The sequence below is a fragment of the Carlito syrichta genome, unplaced genomic scaffold (genome assembly GCF_000164805.1).
Source record: "Carlito syrichta isolate Samal-C Ts95f unplaced genomic scaffold, Tarsius_syrichta-2.0.1 Scaffold16673, whole genome shotgun sequence".
Taxonomy (NCBI): domain Eukaryota; kingdom Metazoa; phylum Chordata; class Mammalia; order Primates; family Tarsiidae; genus Carlito; species Carlito syrichta.
The window spans coordinates 307,743-325,268 of NW_006960769.1; the positions used below are offsets into that span (position 1 = coordinate 307,743).

The following is a 17,526-nucleotide window of genomic DNA, read 5'->3' on the forward strand; positions in this document are numbered from 1 at the left end:
GTTATATCCTTAGAAAGAGTAGACTCATGGCAACACTAATCAATATTACAAGAATTCAATACTGCTGGTCAAATCACATCCCTTGACTCAGAAGCACTGCATACAAGTGAACCTTCTATAAGTAAAATAAAATATAGAACTGATATTTTTTCCTATCTCTCAAAATCAGCTTTATATACAGGCTGCATGGTTTTATCTTTCATATTGGAAAACTGATACAAACAAAAAGTCAATGATTCCCCTAAGTAGAGGAAGAACACCCCAAAAAACTGAAACTATCTTTTGGAGGGCAGGCCCCTTGAAGTATATCTGGAAATTGCTTCTCCAGATCAAATGGACAACCAAAGTTTTTATCAGGAAGTTTTGAGAAAGTTGGATCATGATTTGCAGAAGCATCTGAGTTGTGGCAAACAGGTGACTAGTTCTTCTATCATGACAGCGCATCTGTCCACACAGCTCTGAGTGTTCAGCAGCTTTTCACCAAAAATGGCATGATGCCTATGCCCCACCCTCCCTATTCACCCCATCTTGCCCCAAGTGACTTTTAGTTTGTTTACCAGGATGAAAAAACCCCTCAGGGAAACATTTTGCCAACATGGAAGAGGTGAAACAAAAAACAGCAGAAGTACTAAACTGTATCAAAATTGACAAGTTCAAAAACTGTTTAGAGCAGTGGAAAAACATCTCAATAGGTGTGTTGCATCAAACAGAGAGTACTTTGAAGGTGGCTGAGTTTAAACATGTAAGAATAAATACACACTTCTAAAAATAAATTCTATTTTTGGGATCCTGCCTCATATAATTATGAAAGAAAATTTTGGCAGTTCTGAGGACCAACTCATTAGTTTCCTGATGGGGTATCTAAAGTTCTGTCATTAGATCCAATGACTCTCAGAATGGCCCTGGATTTTATAACATTTCTGCCTCTTTAGCCAAACCTACTAGCTAAGCAATGAGTTTAATGATCTTATTTCCAAGTCCCTTTTTCTTCTAGGTAGTTGGCTTAAGTTGGATTCAATAAAATAGAAAACAGTAGGAAAGTCAAAAAGAAAATGAATTTAATATGCATACTATTAATCATATTATTTTTTGCTATCCGTGAGACACGTTTGAGAAAAAAGATTAGGGAATGTTAAAGATAAAAGATGAAGGAAATTCTAGAAAGTAAGATTTTTTTTTTCTCTATGATCAGGTGAGAAACATATGAATTAGTTTTTGAAAGTGTTATTACCTGATATTATTACAGTAACACTCAAATTCTTCATTAGCAGCTCAACTTCCTTGAAGCCAATAAAAGGGAATAAAGCAGCATAAAAAAGATGGCCTATGACAGAGCTGCAGAAGTGACTGTGTTTTTAAAAGATTTCATGATCTCAATTCACCTTTTACTTTCAGCTTTTATTGTAATGAGTTTTTAGGCAATTATATAGCTACTACATACAGGAAGAATCACAGAATGGTTAGAGATTATTCAGCTTCTAAAACATACATAACAAATGTTGGCTATATAATAATTCTGAAAAATACCAAAATTAAACCAAGATGAAAATTTTTTTAATTCATTGAAGGTCAATTAAGTGCAATTCATATGTTTCTTTGAATTTTCTGGGTTTTTTTCCCCTCAGCCATGCAATTTGTAGGTTTAGATTACTTAGGAGAGTGTGTAACACAAATTAACTCACTTTTATTTCACAAATTCTCCAATGAAGAAAGCTGTGGATTGAACTCTGCTAGGAAAAGAGCCAGAAAGAACTCAAACACACTATCAGACAAAAATGCAATATACAGGACACACATCACACACTATTGCAGGTTCAAAAACAGGACATGCAATCAAAACAGAAATGACAGTTGTGCCATGCAACTTGTTAGCATGCCCCTTATGACGGTTTTAGTTTCTTGTACACACAATGCTGGAAACTTAAAAAAGTATATATATGAACTCAATGGAGAAGACTTTAATATAGGCACCTATAAAATACAAGTTTTTATAATTAGATGTTGCATGTTTTAGAGGTTTTAGAAGACTCAGTAGGCTGATAGGTTTTTAAAAACTCATTCTTCTGTTTTACTGATTTCCAGAATTGGCAAATCACACAAGGAGAAATCATCCCAACTGCATTATTCATGGAACGCATTGTTAGCATTAACAGTGCATAAAAAACCCACAAGATAACTGCTTTAGAAATCTTAGCACTTTGTAATGCTAAGTATTCTGTATTACCAGTTATTCATTTCTTCCTACTTTTTAACAGCATTTTCTTCACATTAATGTTTTGTTTCCTATTTGATTGTTAGGATTTATCTGTTAAATCCTCTTGAAACACATCTCTTTCATTTTCCATTTTAATATATATAAAATATTTAGCCAAGTTTTATAAACACAGGCAGAAGAATAAACGTGGTTTTGGAACTAACATCTTCAGTCCCAAAAGCTTAAAATAAATGATTTCTGAGCTAGTAATCAAAGAGAATGGAACTCTTCTTATAATTTTGCAGTGTGAGGGTCAATGCAAAATCATCTTCTATTCCTTTCCTATTCATCATTTTGAATTTTGGGATTGTGAAGCATTCAGTAACTGATTTCTGGATTGCTGCATTTTTAGCTTGACTTTCTTTAAATAAGATTTGTTTCTGGATAATTTGTGAAAGTTCAGCATGCCATTTTCACTGCAGCAGTATGCTATGCTTTTTAGGTACATGAAAATTTAATTCGAAGATACATTGTTTTTTAACCAAGAAACTTCAAATATAGTCCAGAGAAATATATTTAGCTGATACTAGACATGGTACAAAATGAAGAAAACACATTGAGGTGTTTATAATTCATTGTTATGATTAGAGTTCCTTGAGAAGTGCAATGTAGCTTGATTTTAAGCAGATCATCATTAATATACTAATTTTAAGAACTTACAAAAGGAAATTAAATCATTATTTAATCATGAGTCAATATTATTTGTGACTGTCAGAAAAATGAATATTGAGATAGGAATAATTAAAAAATATATACTTTCCTCTGGTTCTTTGAAGTTTTTTTTTTCCAAATCCTCATAAAGATATATCTACAACCCACTGAACAATGTGTGTGTGTGTGTGTGTGTGTGTGTGTGTGTGTGTGTGTGTGTGTGTGTATCCCCAGGAGTGATAGGATGGAGGATGGAGGTGTGGTGAAGAATAGGCATATTTTGAGTATGAGAAGTGACACTGAAGAAAGCTTGGACTTGAGCAAAGTTGAACTGAGAAGTATGGCTGGGACAAACGTTACAAGTGAGAGAACATATGTTGCTTATTAGGGAGCATAAAAGGTCCTCATCAGGAGTTCCATTTAATTAGAAAAAGAACCACAGGTCACTGAATACTTTAGAAGAAGAAGAAGGGAGTTCTGGAACCTAGCACAGTGCTTAGCAGATGACCCCAAAGTGTTTTTCTCTTTAATAGATGCCGATACATGGTTCATGTTCAGAGTTTCAAAATTTAATAACTACCATAGATAAATCTAATAACTCGTTTTAAAGAGCTTAAGAAAATAGTTATAGAATCACTATGTAGGACAAAACAAAACAAAAAAACACAACAAAAAAAGCAAATGTATTTGTTGAATTTTCATAATGTAAAGCATACATTTAGCAACCCAGATTCAATCTAGGACATAAGAATAGCTAGGATTCTGGATCCCTGTAAAATCTCATATGGGGGATCTTATATGCTTCCTCTCCTCTCCCCTGTCCAACTTAGTTCCTTACAACCAAGCCCATGTCTCAGTTACTGATCATACCCACGAGCATGAGCTGGGAGAGCCACACTGGTCACTCTTTTCTCTGTCTCCTCAGGTGGGACTGAGGTCAGCATAGGCAGTGCAAGGATGGTTACCAGCCAGAGCTGGCTCTGGTACAGACTTCATCATTGCACCTTCTCTGAGCCCTGGCTAAGCTACTTCCTTCTCTGATGAGGAAAGAAACCAAGGGAGAGTCAATAATAGGATAGCAGGAAGAAGTCACCATTTTCCAGTTAATGCAGCAGAATAAATTCAGTGTTCTCTGGGACTCTGAAATAGGAGGGCATGAAGTAAGGCAATGACACATACTTGGGAGTAAAGGATTTCTTCCAAAAAATTTGGGGTAGTCAAAAGGAATTTGAGCCAATAAAATGTCATAATTTCAGGAGGAACCCCTTGTGTTAAGGGTAAGTGTGGCTTAAAAGCTAGGATGAAGAGAAAAGAAGGAAAAGAAGATGATGAAGAAAACCAGATATGTGATGTCTAACTGTGTCATGTAACTCACCTGTTTTCTTCCCTATTTGTGTCTGATGACTTACTGATGATCAGCTCCCACTGTAAGATTTTTAGATGACTTTTTTCTAATTAGAAAGACATTGTGCCTAAGAAATAAGTTTGAGCAATCGTGAAAATTGAAGGATTTTTGCAAGGATTGTTGTAGACAAAATAATATTGAGAATGACTTTACCTGTGTTGACATATAGTTCCGTGTAATTTAGAACAATTCAGTGGCTTCATCATAAGGTCTCCTGTTACTAACTTGCTCCCTCAAATCCTAAGTTTGATGTTAGAGAATTTAATAAAGATCCCTTTAATGTAAAAAGTCAGCAGACATCTTATCACCCAGATAACTATAATAGCTGCTATATTCCTATCTCCAGTAATACTGCAAGTTTGGATGGTTTGAGAACACACGGGACTTCAGACACTTAGGTATTTTCATTATGAAATGCTATCCTTCATTAAAATAACAAAGAACCACAGTGCAAGACTATCCTATCACCAACTCGTTGATTTTATCTCCAGGTAAACCTGTCAATTTCCCTCCATCTCTACCTCTGACAGTTTTATTCCAAACCTCCGTCAGCTTTTGCCTGGATGTTTGCAGTGGCCTCCTGATTGGCCTCTAAGTATCCATTCTTGCCCCTTCAATTTGTTTTCTATAATGCAGCCACAGAGCAGTTTTTAAAAGGCAAACATGATTCTGCCACTTCTGATTTACAGATTTTTCAATGGCTTCTCACTGCTCTGTGGGAAAAGACCATAAACCTTAACAGGGATCAACGGGCTCTACATAGTTCAGGCATCTTTCCTCTACTCTTCTGTTATCAAGCACCCTGATCACCTACACTCTCTTTGCTTCCACCTTCTCTAAGTTCCAGTACCTTTTAAATTCTTAAAATGCAACACGGTTCCTCTAGTCTCATGGCTTTTGCGTGTGGTTTTCTCTGCTTGAAATACTTCCTCTCTTCCTGGTTTTTGCCTTATTAATGCCTATTCACACTTTATACTTCAGTTCCCATTTGACTTCCTTAGAAAATATCTGTCCCTTTGACTAGGACAAATTTTCCTATTTTTGCTCTCTCAGTAACATGAACCTCTCTTCTTAGCGCTTAAAACAGTTGTCAGTTTACATTTCTGTCAGTGACCATTTGAAGTCTCCACTGGATCTAAGTTCTATTGCATCCTAAGTGTTTAGCACAGGAACTGGCTTATGACAGGTTCCTGGTGAATACCAGGACCATTTGAATGAAACACAAAGTGAACATTTATAATTTATTCCTGTGTGTGGATCAGCCAACTAGGACATATTTCTTGGCTAATGCTGGGTGAAATGTCTTCTGAAGTGGTGACTTTTAAAATGATAGGCTTCCATTTCTAAATATTAAAAGGCAAATATGGGCTCTACATAGTCCAGGCGTCTTTCCTCCACTCTTCTGTTATCAAGCACCCTGATCACCTACACTCTCTTTGCTTCCACCTTCTCTAAGGCTCCAGTACCTTTTAAATTCTTGAAATGCAACATGGTTCCTCTAGTCTCATGGCTTTTGCGTTCCTCATCCATCCTTCTGCACACATACATACATAATTTTACTATGCTAAGTTCTCACACTAAGTATTATTGCTTTAGAGTGTATGTGTGTACGTTGTCCTAATTTTTTTTTAAAGGGCAGAAAGAAATACCTCTTGAAAGGGTGGATTTTTTTCAATGAGTTTGAGGATTTTCAAATTTGAAGTTGAAATTCACTATTTTTACCTACAATCTAGGGGAAAATGTCAATAATACTTGTTCAGCATGCATTATTTTAAGGTATAAGACGTACATTGCTGAGATTGAGTATTTGAACTTACCTAAAAATTATTTTTACTAGTAAAGTATACCACAGTCAGAACTAGTTAGAATAGTTTCCAGGTACACAAAAGTACATTGAGTCTATTAAATAATTTCTGACAAATTGTGGTAGTAAGTATACTGGCAAGCATACTGCTGTGGATCAAACCTGATATTTTTAATGTCACTTAAATAGTGGTGATGTAATTGGCTTCTCTGTATCTCTTGTCAGTTTCTCAGTGCAGCATGGTGTGCAAGGAAGTAGACAACTATGCTGAAAAATAGGTAAGACCAATACGGAAGCCCATTAAGAAAATGAAAAGTATTCACTTGTCATTCAGTAAACAAAAACCAGAAAGCAGAAACTCTGTTATAATTTCACCTTATTTTCTTTGGCATGATACACCTGATCATACAATCAAAATGGTAGAGTGTGGATGCTTCAATGTGAAATTCCAAATATTCAATTAACTAATAAATGTATTCCCTGAATACATACTAATGTTTGCCTATATATAACATGTCTGAAATTGAGAAATAGAATTAAAAGATGAAAAATCTGGTTCTTACTACAACAAGAGGTTCTGATCTGGAGAGTGGAACAGGAAATTTGAGTTGAAAAGATAGAATAAGCACGGACTAGCGTTAACTGGATACTCACATAAACAAAGGACAGGCCAGATTTTCATATACAGCTTCTCTTTATTATTACCTCTGGATCCAAAGAAGGCTCACAACATTCGAACAAGTGAGAGCAAGAAAGAGCTCCAACTAGTCTGTGGGAGAACTTACCACATCCCTGGACTCTCCTTCTTTAGGAGTAAGAACGACGGAGAGCAAAATGATGCCAAGGTCATGGTCAGGATAATGGGGATCTTTCAGAGTGAGGGTCACATCTGTGGACCTGTAATATAAAATATTTAAATTGTGAAGTCATTAAATAAATAAGCCAAAATACATTTTCACCAAACAATCTATTTTAAGAAAAAAAGCAATTTTGCCTCTTTTTACTTTTTTGGTACAATATTATTATTAAAATATCATCAATGTATTAAGTTATTACTAAACTGTGAGCTAACTGAATATATTTGAATGTACTAAATGAATTTCTGCCCTTGTAGACCCATGAAGGGCTCTAGAATTTGCTGAAAAGTCCAAGAAACCACAACCCTATTAAAAATCTACCAGACCCTGTTTTATGCCTAAACCCGCAGAGAGCAGTACCAGTTATTGTCTATAAACATGAGTCCAGCAACTAAACAAGGGTCATTTGTTGACCGCTACCTTCCTTTTAGCTCTTTAGGATTCTTTTTAAGCAGGAGTATGATTTAAATAAACAGGTGAGTGGGAGATGAAGAAAATAAAACATTTAATTCGCCTAGACATGCTTTAAAAACAATGTATAATTATTTAAATGAACATCCAATATTTAACATAATGTTTTCTATTTTTTGGCTATTTCAAACGACGCCTGAACAATTTTTAGATTCTGAATGACAAGGAAATCAATAGTTACACAAATTAGGTAATACAGTCTTTGGAATTAGATACACATCTCTGAGGGAGAGATTCTGAACAATTCGATATTGCCCAAAATCAATTTTGGAAACAATGCAAACATACATTCAACTAGCAATGCATAGGTAACATCTCTCTTGTATATTTCAATTAAATTTAATGTGTAGGGATTAGTGCCCACCACAAACCTAAGGGTCTGTGGAGCATCAAGTGCTAAACAATCTTGAAATGTTGGCAAGTTAGGAATGTTCCCTTGTTTGTTCAATATTCACTCATTCGTTTCATTTACAAAACGTATATTAAACTTACATTAAATACCACACACTGTGCTAGATTACAGGTAAAAATTGAAGGTTAAGACTAAGATAAGATCCTTATCTTCATGGAGCTTAACTTTCAGTACACGATACACTTGAATTCTAATACTGGAGCGAGGGCTTGGTGGGCCTAAGAATTTTCAATCCTGTCTGTACATCAGAATCAGCTGGAAAGGGTTTTAAAAGTATATATTCCTGACTCTGGTTCTATACATCAGTGGTGGGGTCTGGAGTCTATATGTTTATAAACCTCCCCAAATGATTTTCTCTTACAACCAGGATTGAAAACCATAGGTACATTTCAGTGCTAAGATTTTATGATGCTAGGAAATCTTTCACATGATGCTTAATTTACCAAGTCAAGGAATGATGCTATAAAAAATATAAACAATTTTGTTTTGTCAAGGGTTTTAACTGAACCATAAGCAACCTGTCAGACTAGTAATATACTTAAGTTGTAATAGTTATGATGCAAATTGCTCCAAAATTAATTTTATTATAACTAATGATTATGGTTTGATAGCAACAACTTGTTCTTTTTCACAAATACATGTTAGACATAATAGTACGTGCATATGGTAGGTATATACAATACATATATAAATAATAGTGTGTATATATATTATGTATATATAATATTCATATACATAATAGTGTGTATACATCATAGTGTGTATATCAATATGCATGTATGGGGTTATAATATGATTTGGTTCATTTTCCTATAACAAACATTACATATAAAAATTAATAGGAACAACTTCATTACATGTTTTAATGATTACATGATAAAGATTTAAGAACATTTGCAATTGCTTTATGATGTACCTATTATTTTCTTCCAAAGAGATACCTGAATGTATTATATAGCAGCATAAGTATTTATATGGCTACTATTTTTTTTTTTTTTTTGAGTTGGAGTCTCACTCGGTTGCCCAGACTGGAGTGCAGTGGCCATTCCCGGCCACCGCAGCCTCGCTTGCTGGGCTCCAGCGATCCTTCCGCCTCAGCCTTCTGAGTAGCCGGAATTATAGGCATGCACTACCACACTCGGCTGATTTTTTGATTTATTGTAGAGATGAGGTCTCGCTGCCCAGGCGGGTCTCAAACTCGCAGGCTCAGGCAATCCACTCACCTCAGCCTCCCAAAGGCGCAGGATTACAGGCTGAGCCACCAAGCCCGGCATATATGGCTACTATTATTATACTTTTTTCTACATCCGAAGACTACTGATTTATACATAGAATAAAATAGCATCCACAAATACTTGATTTTAAAAAGTAGTAATTTTATGTTTATGTGGTTTTAAGGAGAGAGAATGGCTAGCAAAAGACATAAAATAGGTAACATGCCAAAAATACACCAAAAACTTGTATGCATCTCTTTTAATTTTTAATATTATTTCTTATTTTTTCCATTTTAAGTTCTTCTTCACCAATGATTTACCTTTAATAGAGAACAAGATAAATGTATACTTTGGGATTAAGTCCAGTAATTAGTATATCCTTATGCAGATGTCTACAGAAAAAGCAATTGTGACCTTTCTAGAAGAACAGTACAGTCCATTCTCATTTAAGTTTAGTTTCCATGATAACGGACTCCATCCAAACCACTACGAGCACTTTCTTTAACTGCAGGAAGGTGTGAGCCTGTGCTAGGCTGTAGGTCAGAAGGGAAGACACGGAAGAAGTATCAAAAATGCTGTACTTTTGCCTGATTTGAGACAAAAGGTCCACTGGAAGACCAATATGCTGTCTTGGTGCTCAAACTGAGCCGACTGTGACACATAAGGGGATTCTGCTCATTATATTTCTCTACTCACCAACATTTACAGAAATAGGGCGCAGTGATTCAGCCTGTCACTCTGCTTTCCTGCTTTCCACCACCCCTGCCACAACGGGATTTATTTACGTCATAAGTAACATGATCATCCAAAACAGACAGGAGTTCCTTCTCCCTAAAACAGCTTCCTTTGCAACCCCTTATTAAGTGTAAGGAATGATTAAGTAATAATAATAGAATGTTAGAACTAGTCAAGCAACGATAAATAATATAACTAAACCAGTATGACCAATCTGCCTACACTTTAGAAGTACTCCTGGGTAACCTGGTGATGGTAACTGGTGGTGGCAGAATCAGATTCTCCTGTGGCTTAAGTAACAAGAGAGTTGTTTTTTTAATCAAAGTGCAATGTTTTGTTTTATATATAGTAGCCCTGATTCTTAAATTAATAATTATCATTAACATGCATAATCTTTTTTATGTCCCATTGCAACATATGGGCAATGTGACAGGAGGGAATGTGTCTTTTTTCTCTAGATTCCTGGTGCTTAGCAAGGAAATGAAAAGAGAGTATACAACAGGGAGAGCTCCTCAAAACTGGAATTATCTTTTGGAGGGTGGGCTCCTTGAAGTACAGGCTTCTCCCACTAAGTGTTCTAGAAACTCATAGATATCAGTATACCAGCTAGTGTTGTTGTAAGAGGCTGCATTCAGCTTCAGTGAATTTCTTTTTGGATATTCTTTCAATGCATTTGCCCTTTTCATGATGGGTGATTTACATGAACAACCTGCCCACACTCAGTGCCAGGTGTTTAGCACTTTTTGACCAAAAAATGACATGACCCCATGCTCCATACACCATTCACCCATTCTTGCCCCAAGTGATTTTTTGTTTGTTTGTTTGTTTCTCTGGATGCAAAAAGTCCTCAGAGGGAAATGTTGCAATGTGGAAGAGGTGAAACAAAAAATGGCAGAAATACTAAAAGGCATCAAAATTGACAAGTTTAAAACTGTTTTGAGCAGTGGAATTAGTGTTTTGATAGGTGTACGACATCAAACGCAGAGTACTTTGAAGGTGACTAAAGTTTAAAAATGTAAGAATAAAGACACGATTTTTTAAATAAATAAATTCTGGTTTTTTGGTAGTCCCCCTTCATATATGTCTGTCGATATTGGGGGACAGAGCTGGTGTACAAGAATTTTTCTGTTGAGTAATTGATGATAGATGAGGTGGTCAGGGAAAATGCCATCGTGTAGGTGAGAAAGCCCTTGAAAAGGCCGATTACCATAAAGGATCACAGCTACAAATGACAGAACAGCAACTCAAACCCAGATCAGTTGACACTTTCTACTGCACAGGCCTAGCTATATAACAAGGGGTAGCGATATTACAACTCTAAAGTTACCTGTTTAACTCCAGTTGTGTAAGATCCAGAAAGGCTGAGCCCATAAAGTCATCCTGTAGTCCAAAATCATAGTCAAATACCTGAGAAACCAAAGGGACAAAACAGTGTTATAAATGAAAATGTCTTGATTATAAAATACAGGTTGTCTATGTTACCAAAACCATACTAACATTTTGTTTCTTTAAATTTGCTTTTGTACTTTGGAATATTAGGATCTCACAAAACTAAAAGGATATTACTTTTTTTAACTTAAATTGTTAATTTATATAAAATAGAACTTTAAGGTAGATGTAATAAAATCAAATAAAATATAGCAAATCTTCAAAAATGTGGGGGACAGGCTTAGAATTTTTTTGTCATATTATAGAAAGGATATTAGCATTGCTAGAAGACAAATTGAGTTAGCATGAAATTCAACAAAAGTATCTTTCATATTGGGCTATGAATGTTGAAAATAAGATTCAATTTCTTTATTCTTTTAGGTCATTAAAAAATTCTGTGTTGTTTTAGGACAATGCCATTTTCAACATACAAATACGTAAAAGTCAAGAAATTTGGATTAGAGTACTTTGTAAAGTTATATTAAGGTGAAATTAAAGTTTTATTGTCACAAGCAGTTACTGGGAGACAGTACTAATGTCACTAACGATAAGGAAAAGAAAGTATGTATTTCTTCCTTCTGTCAAAACTCTCTATCCAGTATCTTCTCTGTGTCTTGCATGGTTCTTCTTCATACTATGGTGGATAAGACAGATAATTCCTGACCTCTTGGACCCTACATTTGGGAGCTGAGATAGTCCATAAATACCTAAGTAGAGATACAGAGTTCAGTGATGAGTGACATGAAGACAAAAAGACGACACCCAAATAATGGGAAGGATTAAGCCATGCTAGTATGAGGAACACTCAGATGGGGAAAACAGCAAGCCCAGGAGAAAGACTGATGTGCTTAAAGATCAGCAAGAAGCCAGTGGGGTTGAAACAAATTGAGAGAGATAGACTAGAAGGATGTTGGAGAGATAGCTCAGAGCTAGATTAGTTGGGGTCATTTCCAAAGGACTCAAAGTAAATAGGCACTGGCTAATTTCCATCCACCTATTAATTTCCCCCTCATTTATCTCCTCAGTCAATATTGATCATGTACATTATATGCTAGGCAATGTGCTGGGCATTGAGTAAACAATGCTGAGCAAAACTGACATTGCCAATGCTTACAGTTTAGTAAGGGAGACAGATGTTAGATAAGGAAGCGCATAGGTGATATGTGATTACAAATTTTGATACGTGTTTTAAGGAAAAGAATAGGGCATGAAAAGAAATAATAACAAAGAAGTCAGGAAAAGCCTTTACAATGAAAAACAATGCTACTAGATGAAGCTTAGAGTTGTGCTTCCGGACCCTTTCAGATAGAAAATGTTTGTATTGGACACTGGAGTAGTTGAGCACAACCAGATAAATCTGCTCTTGAATGGCAGACCAAGCCACTGGACTCTCTAGGATGTGTGAATCCATGATGCTGAGAGAATAAACAGCCCGGGACCCCTGTGCCCAGTTCTTGACACAATAGTTACAAAGTTCAAAGCAGAAAAAACAGAGGCACAGCAGCCTTGAAGTCACTGTTTACTTCTAGAGTTCAGGTTACTTCAATAAAAAAATTTAATATGTAAAAAAATGGATACTTAAATAAAAAGATAAATACTTTGCATTACAAAAGGATTCTTAGATTTGAAGAGTCACAAAGGGATTTATTTAAGTAATAAGCTCCCCTAATGACTTTTAAATTATTCAATTTGCAGTCATTTGATTTACATACAACCTTTCAGGAGTACATTTACTGCAGAAAGCTCAGCACTCCTGCAATAAATATTCTCCTTGATCAATTACTCTTCTGAGCTTTAGTCATCTGCTCAGTGGCATATCACATGCATATACTGCACATCTTAGGCAAGGGACACCTCAGTATTTGCAAGTAGCTGCAGCAGTGTATCTTACAACATAAAATTTACACCAAAACATTGGAAAAATGTCTCTTGTGCAATCTCTTCTAATCATATCACCCTTAGGCTTAAAATTTTGGAGAGGAGATAAGTGATGTATAATCAATGAGATCACCTAAGGTATATCCACACACAGGAGGTAGAGAGCAGTGAATCCAATGAGTTGATTAGTGTAGATAGCCCAACTGGATGACTCAACATCCAAAATCTTTTTACGCTCAAGGCAAGTCTTCCCTATTGTCCTAATGCTAGATGTTTACTTTAGTTCTCAATTTCTATTAATCTGCAAAGGCATAAACATGGGAAAGAACAGAAACCCCAGAGTCCATTCATTAAAGAAATTGTTAGCTATGCCACTTAGTTCCAAGCTCTGTAAACTATTTATTTATCATAGGGAGCACAGTTGTAGGTGGAGCTTCAGAAATAGAGAGCATAGGAAAGAGATAAAATAGGAAAAGGTAGTCCCAGTGCAATAACAATAAGCATAGTTAATGTTTATTCAACATTTATTATAAGCCAGGCCCTGTATTAAACACATTATATAGATTTAAAATGTAATTCTCCCACAGTCCAGTTAACAAGATAATGTTGTTTCTATTTTTCAGATAAGGAATCCAAAATTTATTTCTGGAATTTACCCCCAAATCCTAGGGCTAGGAAGAGTCAAAAGTCAAATCTTGTTTTATTGGGTTTTGTAAACAGAGTAGGTTTAAATTTAACAAATATATTGTAGACACCCATCTGGGTGGACCGCTGGGAATTCAAATGAATAATTTAGGTGAGATTCTGTTTCATGGACCTTTTAGACCATTAACCTAAAACATCATGTAACACTAGGTAGAAGTTGCTTGGGGCTTGGTAATACCTTTCTTCATTCTCAAATGAGTTTTGAACAACAAATATTTTAAACAATGAATTTATCTTATTTCAATTATATTCCAAAAATTATATACTAAAAAAATTGTATTAGGGAGTGCATTAGTTAAAATGCTTTTGGATACAAGTCATAGAAAACTCAACTCCTGTCTTCAGCATAAATGGGAATTTCTAGTTCAAATAACTGAAATGTCTATAGGTGATTATGGCTTCAGGGTAGTTTTAATTTGGTAGTTTAAATGATTCATGCATTTACTAACTCATTGATTTGAAAAATATTTGGTGAGCATTCACAGTGTATCAGGTAGTGTTCCAGGCACTTGAGATACAGCAGTGATCAAAACAGTCAAAAAAGTCTTTGATCTCTTAGAGCTTTCATTTAGGAAGAGAACAGACAATAAACAAATACATATGCCAAGTAGTGATAAATGCTATGGAGAAAAATATTTCAGGGCACAAGAGTGATGGGAACTGCTATTTACATATGATATTCAGGAAGGACAATGAGAACAGGAGGCATTTCCCCATGAAGGGGAAAGTGTGTTTTATAATGAGGGAATGGGAAAGTATATTCCATAAGGGGAAAATGTATTACCCAAGTAGAAAACAAGAAGTGGAAAGGCACTGAAAAAACTGATCAGAGGTCTGTGTGACTAAAAAGCAGCGAGTAAGAGAAGAGAGCTGGGATATTCATTCAGGCTTAGACCATGGAGCCTGACATCATATTTAGAAGTTTGGGAGAAGGATCCATAAAGGAGACTGAGAAGGAATAGCTAGTGAGAGAACAGAAAAACCAGGAGCAAGGTATCACGGAAACCAACTGAAGAAACAACGCAAGAAGGAAGGAGTAAGTAACTATCAAAATTGAGTGCTGTGGTCTAACTTCATTTCCATCTCTCCAGGTTTCATCAGAGCTTCCTCATTGTTACTGCTTCAGTGGGCTAACTTCCTTTATGATCCTAACCTCCTGCCAGGAACTCCAGAGTGTCTTGTTTCTTCACTCACATCCAGCAAGGAAGCTCAAGTTGCTGGTCCCAACATTCTCAGTTAAAGTATGAATCCACTCCAGATGGGTGAGCTCACATCGCATGCCTATTCTAGGCTAAGGATATGGACCTGACTTCATGACTAGCACTTATTTTGAAAGGCAATAGTGAAGTCAGCTTCCATGGGCCCATATGTATCTCCAAAGAAAAAGGTGGGGCCCATAGGCAAGGTTAAAAAGGACATAGGTTGGAAAACCCCCAACAAAGATTCCAAACAGAGAACCAATCCTGGGGTTCTTCATGATGGCTCTAGGTGCCATCATCACTTGCCTAGCTATAGCTGGAACTACTTGACACCTGATCTCAGGTTTAGGACAATTGATATGAGTCAGGATTTCTATTTTCTAATTCATGGCTCTTTGTCTCTGCATCAAGTCACCCTTGCCAAATGTCCTGAAACTTATGGACAGAAATCCTTGATACTGGTCTATATATTATTTTTGAAGTCTCACTCAGTTCTTGCTTTGACCACCCACTTGCACATTGCCATCAATCCATGTTAGGCACCCTTCTCTTCTGATGCTGACTGATCACATGGAAAACCATCTTCTTTCTTATGCTGTTCATTCTTTTTATTTTATTTTTTATTTTAAAGATGAGGGGTATAATTCAGGATGTTATTTGCTTTTTTTTTCTTTTTTTTTTTTAAGAAAGCAGGATTTGTTGAGAGGACAGAAAAGCTCCAACGGTGAGAGGGGATCCAAAGGGGTTGCCCTGCTAGTCACTCTTAACATGGTTTTCTTCTTGCCTCTGTTAGGTAGTTGTTCAGTTGAGTAATATGACTGTAACCTAGGAAACCTGTATCTGTGCTGAATGGTACAGCCCTCTTTGTTTCTTCAATTTTGTTCTGAACTTTATTTCTTTTTTTCTTTGAGATGGGTTATTGCTCTGTCACCCAGGCTGGAGTGCATTGGCATGACCACAGCTAATGACAGCCTCAACCTCCTGGGCTTAGGCAATTCTGCCTCAGCTTCCCAAGTAACTGGGACTATGGGCACATGCCACCATGCCCAGCTAAATTTCTGTAGAGACGAGGTTTTGCTATGTTGCCCAGGCTGGTCTTGAACTTCTGGGCTCAAATGATCTTCCCGCATCAGCTTCTCAAAGTGCTGAGATTACAGGCATGAGCCACTAGGCCTTAAACTTTATTTCTGATCTAGTTCCCTGCATTTCTGAAATCTTCTTCTGTTGCCTTGCCATTTTGCTTTCCTGGTCTCTACCACTGTCTGCAAACTGCAAATAGCCCTGTCTCCAAGTAGCATCCTACTCTGATCTTGTCATCAGCCAATATGGCTGAGATCCTACCTTGACATCAGTAATATCATTGACATCCCCATGGGATTTTCCTCAGCCCTAGTGTCAGGGAAATGGACATGGCTATAGGGATAAATCAATTCTCCTGTGTCTGTCTTTTCCTACTGGAGGTCAGTGTGCCTAATTGTGTCCTGGGTTATGACTGCGAGTATGACTGGCACTCATTTGATATCATTAAATTACTCCTTGGGATTTTAAAAACTTTCACTGCAAAGTAATTTCTATGACTGAAATAGCAATAATATGTTTATAATGACCCATTTTTTCATTTCACACAGAATATATATAGTAGTATATCCAATTTTAAAATAATCTGAAAACATTTTAGGGTTGGTTTACTGAAAATATTTTAAACCAAAATAAAGCATCTTTAAGCACTCAAGTCATCTCATGAGATCATATAATATGATCCAAGATGTAAGATCCTACTCAGCAACAGTAACCACGACTTAAAGGTGGTTTCAGTGTAACCATCACACTATAAAAGAATAGTTCAACTCTAAAAGTCATTGAAGTGACATTGTAAAATAAGTAGATCAAAGCAAAATCTAACTGTGCTCATTGCAATTAGTCATATTTAGTGGAAAATAGAAGCTGTGTTGCTTCATTGCTAGGTGGACACAAGTAAAACTTAATCTCTCCAAGTATCCCTTACCTATAAATTAGGGATGAAGATTTACTTGCAGCATTCTGGTGAGGATTACATGAGATAATACAGACCTGGCATTTAGCACAGTGCTCAAAAAATGGTAGTAGCAATTATTATGATGAAGATTTCAAGACTAAATGACCTCACATGTTTTTTGCCCATAAAATAAAGGAAAGTACAGTCATGCTTTTTTGTTTGTTGTGTTTTGTTGTTGATTTTGTTTTGGTCTAAAATAGCTGAAATTCTTTATTCATGTGTTTAGGAAGTGCTTTTGAACCATGCAAGACAAAACATCTAAGACAATACAAACATTTAGCTTGGAATAATTGTGTTTGGGTGTTCTGTGGATAATGGTTGAAAACAGTTCTATTCCAATTCTTCAGTTGTTTCTATTTAAGTGTCTGGAAAAGTGACCTGTGCATCAGAATAACCTAGTGAGGTGTGTTAAAAATACAGAAGCCTCAGAGCCCCTGAACTGAAGTCGCTTGGAGTGGAACTTGGATATCTAGATTCT

General features: G+C 36.1%; 1 protein-coding gene across 4 annotated transcripts in view; it reads right to left on the minus strand.

The window, feature by feature from the left end:
- Positions 1 to 17,526, minus strand: part of MCTP1 (multiple C2 and transmembrane domain containing 1) — a 334,728-nt gene that overhangs the window by 233,712 nt on the left and 83,490 nt on the right. For all 4 annotated transcript variants that reach the window (XM_008059220.2, XM_021712485.1, XM_008059178.2 and 1 more), the window contains exons 3-4: positions 11,131 to 11,210; positions 6,900 to 7,011 (exon numbers count right to left, since the gene is read on the minus strand). In XM_008059220.2, coding sequence (XP_008057411.1) covers positions 6,900 to 7,011; positions 11,131 to 11,210 — 192 coding nt within the window. The remainder of the gene's footprint in view (positions 1 to 6,899; positions 7,012 to 11,130; positions 11,211 to 17,526) is intronic.